The 17,892-nt window shown below is 41.5% G+C and overlaps 1 protein-coding gene across 5 annotated transcripts in view; it reads left to right on the top strand.

Moving 5' to 3' along the window:
* The window catches only part of ralgapa2 (Ral GTPase activating protein catalytic subunit alpha 2), a 515,740-nt gene that overhangs the window by 55,767 nt on the left and 442,081 nt on the right, over positions 1-17,892 (top strand). For all 5 annotated transcript variants that reach the window (XM_078556382.1, XM_078556383.1, XM_078556384.1 and 2 more), the window contains exons 2-3: positions 997-1,107; positions 6,599-6,648. In XM_078556382.1, the coding sequence (XP_078412508.1) occupies positions 997-1,107; positions 6,599-6,648 (161 nt within the window). The remainder of the gene's footprint in view (positions 1-996; positions 1,108-6,598; positions 6,649-17,892) is intronic.

The raw sequence follows: 17,892 nt of genomic DNA, 5'->3' as shown, positions 1-17,892 counted from the left end.
TCTAATCTAAGCATCCTACTGCTTGGGTAAACTTCTTTTCACTGTTCTATTTCCTGAATCTGTACAACTTTACATTTCATCCCATCTGCTACTGATAAGTGTGCTGGCTAACCTGTCTTACACCCATTCCACTTCTATATGTAGTTATCTTGGCAACATTCAGGAACTCATCCAGCTTTCTTTTAGATGTTTACATCAAACCGGCAACGTGTTCCATTGATCCATTTCTCTTCAGCTCTGAAGGGTCGTACGGACTTCAAACATTAACTCTATTTCTCTCTCCACAGATGCTGAGTTTTACCAGCAATTTCTGTTTTTGTTTCAGATTTCCAGCATCTGCAGTATTTTGCTTTATCTTTGTTCCATTGATCAATGGCTCTCTGTGAAAAGAAGCATTTCCTGAAATCTAGCTCTGCTTATATCAATTATGCTCCTGTTCCTGGCCCTTTCAAACTCTAGTAGCCTAACCAGATGGACAATTTTTTAAAGACCTCAATCAAATCTCCTTAAAATTTATATTTTTAGGTTTATCGAGTCTATTGCGACAAAGAGGCATTGATCCAGTGGTCCATTCTTAAACCTCTGGACCAAGACAACACCGTATTCTAAATGAGTCCTAACGGAGTCCATACTATTTATTTATATTTTTTGTTTTGTATTCATTTGCCCTGGCAACACATCCCAACTCTCTAAATGTTTCTGCAATAACCTTTGTGGAACTGGTTATAAATGTTCAGACTTTTGTGTGCTATAAAACTCAGGTATTTCTTTTACTCAAGACTTAAGCACACAGCCCTTCAATATGTACACGTGTTTGGCGTTGTCTCTATTTACATGCATAATATTATATTATCTATATTAAATTACATCTGCCATATGTAGGCCCATTACCCCAATCACATCTTGATTAGCCTGTAATCTGTTTTTCTCATTTAAGCTCCTGAAACTAATGTCTTTTATTTCTACATGACAGTATGTATTTTGTTAATATTACAGATATTTTGGAAAGAAGTGAACTGAAGCAATTCTTTGAAACGAACTACTCTCAGATTTATTTTATATTCTTCGAAAATTTATTCACACTGGAAAGTAGTTTAAAACAAAAAGGTAAGCATGTTTGCTGTTAATTGTCACCTATTATATATTTGCATAGAAATACTTAACTGCTCAGTTATGCACCTTTCCCATAAATGATGAATCATCTTAAGTTAATCTATTAACAATGTACAGTACATTAACTGAACTTTATGGATTTATGCACTAGTGCCTTTCAGTGATCTGAATACTTCTGCCTTTTGCTTTGGCAGTCTTGCCATGTAGCTGCAATGCTCTTTGCACTCTAAGGCCACGTATTGCCTGAGGAAAAATACTAAGTTGGAACTTGCTGGAAAAGAACAGAATATTAATGATGCATTCTGTTATTATTGTGCCAATTGCCAGCAAGTTTAGAATATTGAGATATGCTGTAGATTGCGAATCTCCGGAACTTGCTGGTTGATTTACAGTACTCCACTATTTGCTTCTCACAGATGGCATCTTGCCCTTGGCCTCCCCATTATTTTTAAGAATTTATTGGAGTTGTACATTTATTATCCATTAAACTCAACACAGAATGTTGTATTTGGAACTAAGTGTGTAATTAGCTCTTTAATGATGTGATAATTGTTGAAGTGTGAATCAACCTCTTGACGCAGAAATGGAACAATATAAATTGGTCACTCTCATTTTCTGCATGTAGTAAATTCTCCTTCCAGAGTTGAAAAAAAGTTCAGATTTTGAACGTTTAAATTTTCTTTTCTATTTCCTTTCTTGATCCAATTGCTCCTTGCCTGCCAGTCTTCACTTAAAGTTCTCTGTTTCTTTTTGTACCCGATTTGACTCGAATTCACCCTATTTCCATCTGTTATTCCTGTTTCTTTTCCTCAGCTTTTAAATCTCATTAGTTAAGGAGGCAGACAGTTGGCCCCATTGTTCACTAAGGTGCCAGATATTATATTACCCTCTCACACTGTTATTGGCTTGCACTTTCAGCAACTTACATGGTAAAATTTTCAAAGGGTGCAGGAAAAATCTAACTAATGATAACTGCTTTGTGATGCTCCACTCCAAGAAAATCTGAGCCAATATTTCATCACTAAACTTCTGTTCCTTTTACTACCATTTCCCCATTAAAAGCAATAAGCAGTGATGTACGAATAAGTACCATAGTACCTAGACTTGGAGGCCTTGGGTATGGCAGGATCAATGAGGGGCTGATGCTATTCTCCCTTAATAGGTACATTTTTTCCAGAGAAATAATCAAAGGATAAAAATGTGATATCATAGGATATATCAAGAGGACTGTGGAACCACAAAAAATCCCTCCCTGGCTAGTTGCTAGTGGACTCTATTGAGGAGAGAAGAGAGAAATCTGAAAATCTGTGCTGCAGTATGCTGTGAAGACACAATTTTACCTTGCTGCCTACATGACAAAGTTTTAGGAGTGTTCCTGACCATTCCTTTGAGGAGTTTAGCTTTCCTGCAAACTTATGACAGTGAACTTTTAAAGGAACACTCGGGGATAAATCCCTACCATTGCAACAATAGGATGTTGATTTCCAGAGCAGGAAAGGAATTCCCATATTGTTAGTGACCTGTTATCAACATGGGTAATTAAGTTTATGGATCAAAGCTCTTCTGTCCAGCCACACCCAGTCATGAATAGTGGTGGATAACCAAACAACAATATAAGGAAATGTTGAGTGTACTGGATACAGCATAGACTATGGGCCCTGGCAATATCGCAGGTATAGCCCCATCAATGTACTCGCAGTCATCAACAAGGTAATGTAAGGTGTAGCTAGTGGCACTTACTCACCAATGACCTGCAACTGATGGGCAGTTTGGGTTCCACCAGGGCTATTCAGCTCCAGACTTCACTGTCCAAACATGGATGGAAGAACTGAATTCCAGAGGTGAGGAGAGTGTGATGACCCTTGGCATCAAGGCATCATTTGACTGAGTGTGGCATCTGGCACTCCTGCAAAACTGGAATTGGGGGTGAGGGGAAGCTCTCCACCGATTGGAGTTATACAGAGCATAAAGGAAGATGATTGAAGGCCAATCATTTCAAGCCCAGGACATCACTGCTGGAGTTCTTCATGGTAGGGTCCTAGGTCTAGCCACCTTCAGCTGCTTCATCATTAACCTTGCCTCCATCATAAGGTCAGAAGTGAGGATGTTCGTTGATGATTGCACAGTGTTCAGTACTATTTGCTACTTCGCAGATAGTGAAGCTGTGTGGTGTCTCTAATTGAGAATGTTAGTTTAATGTAATTGATGCAAAACAGCATAAGTTTGGTGTTGAGAGTTCATGCTTACGATAAACTAGTTTTAACTCATTGGACTGTGGCAGCCAGTAGGTAGAAGAGATTTCATCTATGGTCCTGCAAGAGAAGAAAAATGGGTGACATTTTATAATTGATGCTAACGCTGTTTCTCTCTGAAAGTGAAGTATAAAGGTACAGTGGCTATTTTATTTGAAAGTTAAACCATAGGACTTTGAAGCACTGGAAGAGACCATTCAACCCTTTGTTAAAGTAATCAAAAACTAATTTGCAATTCCTGGTATCCACCTGATGAATCTGCAGTATCCATGCTTGATAGGGTTGATGAATTTTCTGTAAACTTATGCCCAAGACTGCATGCAGTATACTAGTTATAGTCTAACCATTGGCAGTTTATGATCTTTTTGCTCAAGTCTTCTGTGTTCCTAGCTATATATAACCCAAATGCTGTTAGTCTTTTTTATGTCTTCATACACTTGCACTTGTAGGAAATTACATTTTTTATTGAACTCCCCAAGTCCCTCTCATTACCTCCACCCTTTAACACCTTTCCATTGAGTGCATACTCCACTTCCTTGTTTCACATTCTAATATTTCTCTCTACCTGCCATTTGTCTAGAATGCAGGAACAAAACTGTGCCTTGCAGCTCCTTGAGTGAATTCATGACTGATCGGTACCTCAACTGCATTTTACCCACCTTGCTCCATAATTCCGTGATATCCTAACATAACAAAAATCTACAATCTCAGTTTTAAACATTTCAGTTGACCAAGATTCCACAGCTTTTTTTGGGGCAGGGAATTCCAGGTTTCCATTACACCTTTGTGTGGAAAAAGTGCTTTCTCATTACACTCCATGTTACCTAGCTCTAATGTTTAGGTATATCCCTTCTGGTTTCTCCGATCAAAGGAAATAATTTGTCTATGTACCATTTTGTATCCTTTATCACTTTAAGCATCTCATTTAGATCATCCCTCAACCTTCTAAACTCAAGGAAAACAAGCTACGATTATGCAATATATTGTCAGAATTTAACTCTCTTAGCTCTGGCATTCTGTTGAATCTCTGCTGTATCCCCTTCAATGCCCATATATCATTGCTAGGTGCAGTGCCTAAAGCTGAATGCAGTGTGCCTGATGGGGGTCTGACCAAAGTGCGCTATATAACTAAAAGTTGACTTCCTCACTTTATCTCGAAGGCCAACGTTCCATTAGCCTATTCAATTCGTTTTTGTACGAATGTATTAGCTTTTTGTGATTTGTGTAGCTGAGCACAATTTCTTTGTTCCTCCTCAGCTCCTAGAATATTTCCATTAAGAAAATATTCCAGTTTGTTTTTCACAGACCCAAAGTGGAAAGCCTCATGTTTCAGAAATTAAACTCCATATGCCACAGGTTTGCCCAGACAAACTTAGAAGACAGATAAATGGACCATTCTCTAATTGATGGGATATGACAATTGATGTTCTCCAAGGATCTGTACTGGGCCTTCAGCTTTTCACTAATTTCCAAATTACTAAGTAGGAGAGATTGTATTTCCAAGGTTGCAGATGATACTAAGTTTGGAGCCACACTAAATTATGCAGTTTGGAGCAGAAAATTACGAAGAAATATTGAGTCAGTCACTCAGCCCTGATAATAAATTCCAATAATTTCCCCATACTCGATGTTAAACTGATATGTATGTTTTTACCAGCTTTTTCTCTCTCTCTCTCTCTCTCTCTCTCTCTCTCTCTCTCCATTCTTAAATAAAAGTAATATATTTGCAATCCTAAAGCACAATTTTCAAATGTAGAGAACATTGGAAAATTATGACTAAAACATTTTTCAGTTTCTTCATCTTTCTTTTAATACCCTAGGGTGAAAACCATGAAACTGCTAGTTCCTTGAGATCTAAGCTTCTCCATCATTTTATTTTTTATTTTTAATAAATCCAATAAGTTGCTACCTTAATTTTAAGCCCCTCTATCAGTAGTAATCTGTCCCCTTACTCTACAGTGAAAATGGGTATAAACTATTAATTTAATAAGTCTGCCATTTCCTTGTTATGCATTATAACCTTCACCTGATGGACCTACATTTCCCTCTACCACACTTTTTCTTAATATGTTTATGAATACTTTTTGTTAATTTTGATATTCCTAGTAGGTTTTTTTGACAATCCATTTCTATACTGTTTACTCTCATCTATTTGGCGCTTTTCATAGTTCTTCCAGTCGCTGGGTTTTTATTTTTAAATTCATGCATTTATATAAGCTTTTCCTTTTAGCTTAACACTCTTACCTTTGTTCACCAGGCTTATTTAACCACACAAGTGGAACTTTTGCCTCTTATTTGTATGTGCTGGTTTTGTATTGAACCAATACCTTTTTGAACACTTTTTCATTTTTTGTATATTTGCACATTGGCAGTTCATCCCAGTTCACTGTGGTGAATTCATTTCTCATCCCATCAAGGTTTGTATCATACAACTTTCAAATCTAATACCTAACATTAATATCAACTAAAGCACTAAATAGTATTATGTTGACTAATTGAGACAAGCAAGATTCAGTGACAAAATGTGTGACTTACCTACTTTATATATAGGAGAACCCACTATATAGGGTCCATTTGAATGCTGTAAAAACAATAGGTTTCAACTTATTAGGTATTGCACTTTTTTTAAACAATGAAATTTAATTCTCAGTTTGTGTTTGATATTGGACTTCATAAGGTTCACTCCTGGATAATGACCTTATTTTACGTGTTGCTAATTTAAATTTGAATGATGCTCAAAACATTTTAGTATTGTGTCCCTTGTCTATTAGGCTGTTGGAAAAGCAGACTTAGTATCTGTTTCCAAGGGGTTTCCAAGCTAGCTGTGGATTGTAGCACAGTGCTAAGTGTTGTATGTAATGTGTAAGTTATTTCCAAGTTGCAAACAGCTAAATAAAAATTTATGCTACTTGGTACTCGGCTCTATTCCTTGGTGAGCTTATCATTCACCTCCATTATGTTTATTGTTATGAATCTCTTCATCTGGTAAGTGTTTTTACTATTTTGAATATATAATGAAAAATTATTAATACCTGTTAGTTACAAAGCAAATATGAATCTTAATGTTCATGTGATGTAGATATTTGGTTTTTATTTTCAGAATCGTCTGAACTCTTCAATGCTTTCTAGCTACGTGTATGATATGCTGTTTCACCACAATTCAAGTAACTTGTGCATATTGTGCTTCAAAATGCAGAAATCGCTAATTTTTCTTTCTTTTGGGATGGGTTTAGGGAATAAGTCGCAGAGGGAGGAGCTGGACTCCATTCTCTTTTTATTTGAGGTAAGTTATATTTTGCAATAAACTACACATACGAGCATGTTCCTTGAATAATCTGTTGTAGTTGTTGAACTATTTGTGCCCCTAATTGACCATTAATGTTCCCCTTCCTGTTATTGTCTAAGGATGTAACTAACAAGTGTATTTGTAAGATCAGTTGAATGTTGTGTACAGTTTTAGGAGCTCCATTGTAGGAAGGATATAGAAGCAATAGAAAAAGCACAGAATGGATACACTGGGATGTTTTCAGGGTGAATGTTATGAATAGAGGTTAGGGCTAATTTCACTGGAGCGGAGATTGTTAAGGCATGAGCTGACTGTGGTCCTCAAAATTGCAGTAAAATAGAGTTCAATTGTCTCCACTGTTAGGTGAAATTATATGAGACTGCACAAACTTAAGTTAATCACAAAATGAATTAACTGTTAGAAAACATTTACACAGAGGGTGATTAGGGTATCAGCACTTTTGCCACAAAAGATTGAAGCCCCATCTGCAAATTATTTTAAAAGGGTATAAATTGTTTGAAAAGCGGAATATTACTGTGTGAAGAATATTAGTGTACAGAAGAGTGCAATTAGATAAAGTATCTTATGAAGAAAAAGACCAGCGTAGGCTTGAAGTGCTGAATGGCTTGCTTCTGTGCTGTAACACAATTTGATTTCTTAAAAGGCTCACTTTCATGATTGCTTTATAACAATATGGATTTAAAACAATCATGCCACTTCTTTGAGTCGCAAAACATACTTAGAGCTTTATTCCTTTGTGAACTTATCATTAGCATCCATCATTATGAATCTCTTCATCTGGCAAATGTTTTTATTATTTTGAATATATAATGAAAAATTAATACCTGTTATTTACAAAGCACATGTGAATTGTGATGTAGATATTTGATTTTGAGTCGTATGAACTACTGTGTGATTCTTTCTAGTCATATATATGTTTTACCACAATTCAAATAACTTGTACATATTGTGTTTTGAAAATGCTGAAATTGCTAATTTTGTAGTTGTCAACACTTAATATTGCCACCCTATTTTGTGTCTTTGGTAAATATCATTCCAACCAAGTTTTTACTCAGATGTGCAGTTTTTAAACTGTTGCACAACTTAATGTGACCTCGTGTTATTTTAGTAGAAAAACATTTCAGTCATGCAAGAAATAACCCACATAATTGATCCAACTTTCTGATTGTGTGATTTGGGTTATGAAAAATAAAAAATAAAGTTTTGGGAATCTGACAAGTTTAACTACACAATGTAAAGTATGGAATTTAGAGGCTTAACCCATATTCCCACTTTGAAGTGGTTTTGGAGGAGGAGTCACTGAGTGCATCAAGAAACTGCTTCATAAATGTTTTCACATTAGTCTTTGAGTTAAGAAAAACATGTAAATCATTAAATTCTGCAAGAAACAAATGAAACTTCATCTATAGCTTCTATTAGCCTGGAATTTTTGAAGTCTGGTAAATTTATAATTGTGAAATATATTCCTGGACACAGTGCATTTATGCACCAACTTGAATATTATAGCATTTGATGCTAGTGATCTCAAGAATGTATTGTGCTGGAACTTACATCTCAAACTGCAGTGCCAAGCAATTTTCTACAGTTCAGGTTCAAAGGCATACCATGGAACAAGGCCAGGCTGGAACTTTTCCCCCTCGGGGAAAGTTTGAGTGTCTTGTCCAGAGATGGTGAATAAAATAATTTGCACTGCTGATAAATTTTAAAGTGTTGACAAGTGCCTGAACTCTGAACATAGATTTACAGTAAGGAGCAGGAGGTTTAGAGGGGATTTGAGGAAAAGTTTTTTTCACCCAGAGGGTGGGGGGTATCTGGAACTCAATGCCTGAAAGGGTGGTAGAGGTGGGAATCCTCACATTAAGTATTTAGATGAACACTTGAAATGCCATAGCTTGCAAGGCTATGGGCCAAGTGCTTGAAAATGGGGTTAGAGTAGATTGGGGCTTGATGACCAGCACGGACGCGATGGGCCAAAGGGCCTCTTTCCGTGCTTTAAACTCTATGACACTATGAACCTCTGGATGGTGTCATGCGTACCCACGTGCAGTGACATAACGGACCTCAAGAGTGATTTGAAAACCAGGAAACTTTGAGTCAGATTGGTGGCATGTATTAATGGACAATGAAGCCCAATGATTAGATTTTTATTTCTTGCTCACAAGGCACTTTTTTAGTGCTAGTGATGCTTTTATTGGTGAATTAATGAACTGACTGGAGGCTATAGATTTCCACTGAAAGGAAGGAAATTGTTTGAAAGCCGAATAAACCTGCATGGGTCTTGTGTGTCTCTCCAGTGGGGACCAATGTTGTCAGAAGAGTGACTACTGATTGATGTACTGTCTTCTCAACCAGAGATCATTTGAATTGAAGGAATTTGGTTCAAAAAGTAAATTATCTCAAAGAAAATTCCTGATGGTTTGTCAAAATCCAAATATGTTATTGGTGGAAAGCCTTCAACATTTCAATTTTATTTTTGAAATCTAAGGTAGTCTGATTTTTCACCACAGCATAAAATGTTGTGGGCTTTATAGCTTACGCTCTTCATTTGGCCCTTCAATCAGGCAAACCCTACTATTTCCTTCACATTCTTATAGACAGAGTGGGAGAGAACTGCCACAATCCCTGTTCCCTTCCCTGCAGTCGATAATCAGTAAGCTGTTGAGAGGAAGCTCTGTGTGTTTTTTAACCCCCTGAATGTGTGGACAATTTGAATAACCAGCAGCAAGCTTTTTGTGGGTTTAAATATCGAGTATGGGGCTTTTTCATGTTCAGCCTGAAATCTAATGCTATGGCACTCAATCGCACAGCACACATACAAACACACTCAAAGAAAGTACAATTGAAGAGAATATGGCACTTTTACAAGTTCTAAACAAAAATAATAGTTCATAATTCATGTGATTGCATGGTTCTGGAAAACGTGCATTTTAAGCTCTATGAAGAAGACTTCTTCACTCCTGAAGGATAGTTTAGCTGAATTCAACAGTCAAAGCCAAAGCTGTTTCAGGCTTCTCTCAAAGGGATGGACTTTCTGCAGGTCATAAGTTTAGTTGCTTGTAGTCTTGTTGCCGGGATATAGCTTGCTATATTGGGGGCCTGAAAAGGAACAAGCTTGGAGACCTTAATGTTACAGCCTCTGGTTCTTAAGGCATAGATGTTATTGCCCTTTTTGCTGCAGCTGTCTCTTTCTGCAGCCAGCACTTAAAGATTGCAAAGGGACATACATGGCTTCTTTACCATGTGACTTCAGTTTCAGTCCTTTTTCCAATATGGCAGTGGTCTTGGGTTGATTAGCCACAACCTGGTTTACTGTTTGAGGACACTGATGCTGAGGGGGTTAAGGCAACCACCTTTGTTTTAGAAGAAGTCTGTTTAATTCAGGAATGTCTTCTGATGAACTCAGGATGAGTTGTAGGTGACACCAATTAGTCTGGAATGTATCCTATTGTCCTTCTCCACTTCTACAACCAAATTTGGCAGTTTTTGAATACACAAACCAGGTCATTTTACAGATATAAAAGCAAAGAACTGCGGATGCTGGAAATCCAAAACAAAAGCAGAAACAGAAATACCTGGAAAAACTCAGCAGGTCTGGCAGCATCGGTGGAGAAAAGCACAGTTGACGTTTCGAGTCCTCATGACCCTTCAACAGAACTAAGTAAAAATAGGAAAGGGATGAAATATAAACTGGTTTAAGGGGACAAGAAGCCAGTGATAGGTGGAGATAACCAAAAGGTGTCACAGACAAAAGGAGAAAGAGGTGTTGAAGGTGGTGATATTATCTAAAGGAATGTGCTAATTAAGAGTAGAAAGGACAGACAAGGTACGGATAGCTCTAGTGGGGGTGGGGTGAAGGAATACTAAAAAGGCTATAGGGTAGGGATAAACAATGGGTGGAAATACATTTAAAAATAATGGAAATAGGTGGGAAAAGAAAAATGTATATAAATTATTGGAAAAAACAAAAGGAGGGGGAAGAAACGGAAAGGGGGTGGGGATGGAGGAAAGAGATCATGGTCTAAAATTGTTGAACTCAATATTCAAGGCTGTAAAGTGCCTAGTTGGAAGATGAGGTGCTGTTCCTCCAGTTTGCATTGAGCTTCATTGGAACAATGCAGCAAGCCAAGGACAGACATGTGGGCATGAGAGCAGGGTGGAGTGTTGAAATGGCAAGCGACAGGGAGGCCTGGGTAATGCTTGTGGACAGACCGAAGGTGTTCTGCAAAGCGGTCACCCAGTCTGCGTTTGGTCTCTCCAATGTAGAGGAAACCGCATTGGGAGCAGCGAATGCAGTAGACTAAATTGAGGGAAGTGCAAGTGAAATGCTGCTTCACTTGAAAGGAGTGTTTGGGCCCTTGGACGGTGAGGAGAGAGGAAGTGAAGGGGCAGGTGTTGCATCTTCTGCGGTTGCATGGGAAGGTGCCATGGGAGGGGGTTGAGGAGTAGGGGGTGATGGAGGAGTGGACCAGGGTGTCACGGAGGGAACGATCCCTACGGAATGCCGCCGGGGGCGGTGAAGGGAAGATGTGTTTGATGGTGGCATCATGCTGGAGTTGGCGGAAATGGCGGAGGATTATCCTTTGAATGCGGAGGCTGGTGGGGTGATAAGTGAGGGCAAGGGGGACCCTATCATGTTTCTGGGAGGGAGGAGAAGGCATGAGGGCGGATGCGCGGGAGATGGGCCGGACACAGTTGAGGGCCCTGTCAACGACCGTGGGTGGAAAACCTCGGTTAAGGAAGAAGGAGGACATGTCAGAGGAACTGTTTTTGAAGGTAGCGTCATCAGAACAGATGCGACGGAGGTGAAGGAACTGAGAGAATGGGATGGAGTCCTTACAGGAAGCAGGGTGTGAGGAGCTGTAGTCGAGGTAGCTGTGGGAGTCGTTAGGCTTGTAATGGATATTGGTGGACAGTCTATCACCAGAAATTGAGACAGAGAAGTCAAGGAAGGGAAGGGAAGTGTCAGAGATGGACCATGTGAAAATGATGGAGGGGTGGAGATTGGAAGCAAAATTAATAAATTTTTCCAGGTCCCGACGAGAGCATGAAGCAGCACCGAAGTAATCATCGATGTACCGGAGAAAGAGTTGTGGGAGGGGGCCGGAGTAGGACTGGAACAAGGAATGTTCCACATACCCCATAAAGAGACAGGCATAGCTAGGGCCCATGCGGGTACCCATAGCCACACCTTTTATTTGGAGGAAGTGAGAGGAGTTAAAGAAGAAATTGTTCAGTTTGAGAACAAGTTCAGCCAGACGGAGGAGAGTAGTGGTGGATGGGGATTGTTCGGGCCTCTGTTCGAGTAAGAAACGGAGAGCCATCAGACTATCCTCGTGGGGGATGGAGATGTATAGGGATTGGACGTCCATGGTGAAGAGCAGGCGGTTGGGGCCAGGGAACTGGAAATTGTTGATGTGACGTAAGGTGTCAGAGGAATCACGGATGTAGGTGGGAAGGGACTGGACAAGGGGAGAGAGAAGGGAGTCAAGATAGCGAGAAATGAGTTCCATGGGGCAGGAACAGGCTGACACGATCGGTCTGCCAGGACAGTCCTGTTTGTGGATTTTGGGTAGGAGGTAGAAGCGGTCCATCCGAGGTTGGGCGACTATCAGGTTGGAAGCTGTGGGAGGAAGATCTCCAGAGGAGATGAGGTCAGTGACAGTCCTGGAAACAATGGCTTGATGTTCAGTGGTGGGGTCATGGTCCAGGGAGAGGTAGGAGGAAGTGTCTGTGAGTTGACGCTCAGCCTCCGCGAGGTAGAGGTCAGTGCACCAGACAACAACAGCACCACCCTTGTCAGCAGGTTTGATAATGTTAGGGTTGGACCTGAGAGAACGGAGTGCATTTAACTTTTTAAATCGCCAATAATAATTAAAATCTAACTTCACACTTGTACAAGTTAATTATCAATGGCCAAAAGGTTATTTGGCAGTAATTAAGACTTATCACGTTTTTGAAAGGTTACTAAGGCTTAGTCTACATCTACAATGTCAGTACAGGAACTTCACGCCATTAAACCATTTGAATGGAGAGTCAGATGGTAAGACTTTGCTCAGTTTCTGACAGAGTTCCATCTCTGAGAGCAACTTTGGGATTTTCACATTTAATTTTAAAAAATTTGTTCATGGGATGTGGGCTTCGCTGGCCAGACCAGCATTTATTGCCCACCACAATTGCCCTTGAGAAGGTGGCGGTGAGCTGCCTTCTTGAACCGCTGCAGTCCATGTGGTGTAGGTACACCCACAATGCTGTTAGGAAGGGAGTTCCAGGATTTTGACCCAGCGACAGCGAAGGAATGGCGATATATTTCCAAGTCAGGATGCTGAGTAACTTGGAGGGGAACTTCCTACTTCCAGGTGGTGGTGTTCCCAACTATCTGCTGCCCTTGTCCTTCTAGATGGTAGCGGTCGTGTGTTTGGAAGGTGCTGTCTAAGGAGCCTAGGTGAATTCCAGCAGTGCACCTTGTTGATGGTACACGCTGCTGCTACTGTGCGTCGGTGGTGGAGGGAGTGAATGTTTGTGGATGTGGTGCCAATCAAGCAGACTGCTTTGTCCTGGACGATGTCCAGCTTCTTCAGTGTTGCAGGAACTGCACTCATCCAGGTAAGTGGGTAGTATTCCATCACATTCCTGACTTGTGCTTCGTAGATGGTGGACAGGCTTTGGGGAGTCAGAAGGTGAGTTACTCATCGCAGGATTCCTAGCCTCTGACCTGCTCTTGTAGCTGCAGTATTTATATGGCTAGTCCAGTTCAGTTTCTAGTCAATGGTAACCCCCAAGGATGTTGATCGTGGGGCGATTCAGTGATGGTAATGCCATTGAACATCAAGGGGCGATGGTTGGATTCTCTCTTGTTGGAGATGCTCATTGTCTGACACTTGTGTGGTGCGAATGTCACTTGCCACTTGTCAGCCAAGCCTGGATATTGTCCAGGTCTTGCTGCATTTGGACATGGACTGCTTCAGTATCTGAGGAGTCGCGAATGATGCTGAACATTGTGCTGAACATCATCAGTGAACATCCCCACTTCTGACCTTATGATAGAAGGAAGGTAATTGATGAAGCAGCTGAAGATGGTTGGGCCTAGGACATCTGAACTCCTGTAGTGATGTCATGGAACTGAGATGATTGACATGAAACAACCACAACCATCTTCCTTTGTGCTAGGTATGAATCTAACCAGCGGAGAGCTTCCCCCCTGATTCCCATTGACTCCAGTTTTGCTAGGGCTCCTTTATACTTTCAAATGGTCAAATGTGGCCTTGATGTCAAGGGCAGTCACTCTCACCTCACCTCTGGAGTTCAGCACTTTTGTCCATGTTTGAACCAAGGCTGTAATGAGGTCAGGAGCTGAGTGGCCCTGGCGGAACCCAAACTGGGCATCAGTGAGCAGGTTATTGCTAAGCAAGTGCTGCTTGATAGCACTGTTGATGACCCCTTCCATTACTTTACTGATGATCGAGAGCAGACTGATGTGGCGGTAATTGGCTGGGTTTGATTTGTCCTGCTTTTTGTGTACAGCACATACTTGGGCAATTTTCCACATAGCTGGGTAGATGCCAGTGTTGTAGCTGTACTGGAACAGCTTGGCTAGGGGCGCAGCAAGTTCTGGAGCACAAATCTTCAGTACTATTGCCGGAATATTGTCAGGGCCCATAGCCTTTGCAGTATCCAGTGCCTTCAGCCGTTTCTTGATATCATGTGGAGTGAATCAAATTGACTGAAGACTGGCATCTGTGATGCTGGGGACCTCCGGAGGAGGCCGAGATGGATCATCCACTCGTCACTTCTGGCTGAAGATTGTTGCGAATGCTTCAGTATTATCTTTTGCACTGCTGTGCTGGGCTCCTCCATCATTGAGGATGGGGATATTTGTGGAGCCACCTCCTCCAGTGAGTTGTTTAATTGTCCACCACCATTCACGACTGGATGTAGCAGGACTGCAGAACTTCGACCTGATACATTGGTTGTGGGATGGTTTAGCTCTGTCTATCACTTGCTGCTTATGTTGTTTGGCGCGCAAATGGTCCTGGTTTATAGCTTCAACAGGTTGACACCTCACCTTTAAGTATGCCTGGTGCTGCTCCTGGCATGCCCTCCTGCACTCTTCATTGAACCGGGGTTGATCCCCTGGCTTGATGGTAATGGTAGAGTGGGGGATATGTCGGGCCATGAAGTTACAGATTGTGTTAGAGTACAATTCTGCTGCTGCTGATGGCTCACAGCACCTCATGGATGCCCAGCCTGGAGTTGTTAGATCTGTTTGAAATCTAAACAAAAAACTACTGCGGATGCTGGAAATCCAAAACAAAAACAGAATTACCTGGAAAAACTCAGCAGGTCTGGCAGCATCGGAGGAGAAGAAAAGAGTTGACGTTTCGAGTCCTCATGACCCTTCAGCAGAACTGAGTATAGTTAGGAGAGGGGTGAAATCTAAGCTGGTTTAAGGTGGTGGGGGGTGGGGAGGGGGAGGGTGGGGGGGGGGGGCGGGGGGGGGGGGTGCAGGAGAGAGAAGTTGAGGGGTGGGTGGTTGTAGGGACAAGCAAGCAGTGATAGGAGCAGTTAATCAAAAGATGTCACAGACAAAAGGATCAAAGAGGTGTTGAAGGTGGTGATATTATCTAAGAAAATGTGCTAATTAAGAATGGATGGCAGGACACTCAAGGTACAGCTCTAGTGGGGTGGGGTGGAAAGACTGACAAGGTATTAGTTGTAGATTTAAAAATAATGGAAATAGGTGGGAAAAGAAAAATCTATATAAATTATTGAAAAAAACAAAAGGGAGGGGGAAGAAACGGGGTGGGGATGGGGGGAGGGCGTTTAAGATCTAAAGTTGTTGAATTCAATATTCAGTCCGGAAGGCTGTAAAGTGCCTAGTCGGAAGATGAGGTGCTGTTCCTCCAATTTGCGTTGAGCTTCACTGGAACAATGCACAAGCCAAGGACAGACATGTGGGCAAGAGAGCAGGGTGGAGTGTTAAAATGGCAAGCGACAGGGAGGTTTGGGTCTTTCTTGCGGACAGACCGCAGGTGTTCTGCAAAGCGGTCGCCCAGTTTGCGTTTGGTCTCTCCAGTGTAGAGGAGACCGCATTGGGAGCAACGAATGCAGTAGACTAAGTTAGGGGAAATGCAAGTGAAATGCTGCTTCACTTGAAAGGAGTCTTTCCACCCCACCCCCACTAGAGCTGTACCTTGAGTATCCTGCCATCCATTCTTAATTAGCACATTTTCTTAGATAATATCACCACCTTCAACACCTCTTTGATCCTTTTGTCTGTGACATCTTTTGATTATCTGCTCCTATCACTGCTTGCTTGTCCCTACTACCACCCCCCCCCAACTTCTCTCCCCCCACCCCACCCCCCACCTTAAACCAGCTTATACTTCACCCCTCTCCTAACTATACTCAGTTGTGCTGAAGGGTCATGAGGACTCGAAACGTCGACTCTTTTCTTCTCCTCCGATGCTGCCAGACCTGCTGAGTTTTTCCAGGTAATTCTGTTTCTGTTTGAAATCTATCCCATTTAGCATGGTGGTAGTGCCACACAACACGATGGAGGGTATCCTCATTGTGAAGGTGGCACTTCGTCTCCACAATGACTGTGTGGTGGTCACTCCTACCGATACTTTCATGGACAGATGCATCTGCAGCAGGCAGGTTGGTGAGGATGGGGTCAAATATGTTTTTCCCTCATGTTGGCTCCCTCACTACCTGCTGCAGAACCAGTCTAGCAGCTGTGTCATTTAGGACTCGGCCAGCATGGTCAGTAGTGGTGTTTCCGAGCTACACTCGGTGATGAATATTGAAGTCCCCCACCCAGAGTACATTCTGAGTCCTTGCCACCCTCAGTGCTTCCTCTAAGTGATGTTCAACATGGAGGAGCACTGATTCATCAGCTGAGGGAAGGTGGTACGTGGTAATCAGCAGGAGGTTTCCTTGCCCATGATTGATCTGATGCTATGAGACTTCATGGGGTCTGGACTCGATGTTGAGGACTCCCAGCGCAACTCCCTCCTGACTGTATACCACTGTGCCGCCACCTCTGCTGGGTCTGTCCTTCCGGTGGGACAGGACATACCCAGGGATGGTGATGGTGGAGTCTGGGACATTATCTCTAAGGTACGATTCCGTGAGGATGATTTTATGTCAGGCTGTTGCTTGACTAGTCTGTGAAACAGCTCTCCCAATTTTGGCACTAGAACCCAGATGTTAGTAAGGAGGACTTTGCGGGGTCGGCAGGGCTGTGATTGCCGTTGTTGTTTCCGGTGCCTAGGTCGATGCCTGGTGGTCTGTCCGGTTTTATTCCTTTTTTGTGTCTTTGTAACGGTTTGTTACAACTGAATGGCTTGCTAGGCCATTTCAGAGGGCATTTTGGAGTCAACATCGCTGTGGGTCTGGAGTCACATGTAGGCCAGACCAGGTGAGGATGATAGATTGCCATCCCTAAAGGGCATTAGTGAACCAGATAGGTTTTTACAACAATCGACAATGGTTTCATGCGCACAATTGCGCACATCTCCACTTGCCAGAAATTGCTGTCTGCTGTACAACGTTACTTTCACAGCAAAATCTAGGCCATTAAATATTAGTGTCATGATATTCATTTTACTAAATTCTATGAGCTTACCTGGACCCAGTGTCTTTTGATGGCCTCTGTCAGGCTAACATATAGTACTTAGAGTCCTAATTGGTTGAGAAACCAGCTTTTAGAACTGGTCAGTTATCGGACTTGGGTCCTAGATTGATGATGAATGGAAAAATTATAGCAATATGGAACAAGCATTTAAAATTCTAGTTTCTACTTTAACTTTAATTGTAGAATAAATATGGGAGTAGGTTAATTATTTAAAGTGTTATTGCTACATCTTCTGAGTGGGAGGTTTGGGTGTGAATATTGATTGTACTGAAAGAATCCAGACAATGTGAAACTATTACTAACACTGCTGATCAAGTACAGTCTCAAGGGTGCAAGATTATAAATTGAAACACATTTGTTATTAACAAAAACAGGAAGAACTAGAAATATGCAACAGGTCAGTTAGTACCTGTGAAAAGAACAGTCAATGTTTTGAGTTGGGATTGCAGAAGTAGAAAGTAATAAGGTGCCTAAGTGTATTAATAGAATTAGAAAGGGAGAGGAAAAAAAATAGACAAATAAACATGGACTGCATACCAGTGGAATGATTGGGTAATGAAACAGATTACTCAATTGTGCAATGG

The sequence above is a fragment of the Cetorhinus maximus genome, chromosome 14 (assembly GCF_964194155.1).
Source record: "Cetorhinus maximus chromosome 14, sCetMax3.hap1.1, whole genome shotgun sequence".
NCBI lineage: Eukaryota > Metazoa > Chordata > Chondrichthyes > Lamniformes > Cetorhinidae > Cetorhinus > Cetorhinus maximus.
Note: the sequence above shows the minus strand (reverse complement) of the source record. Positions and strands in the feature narration are given on the sequence as shown.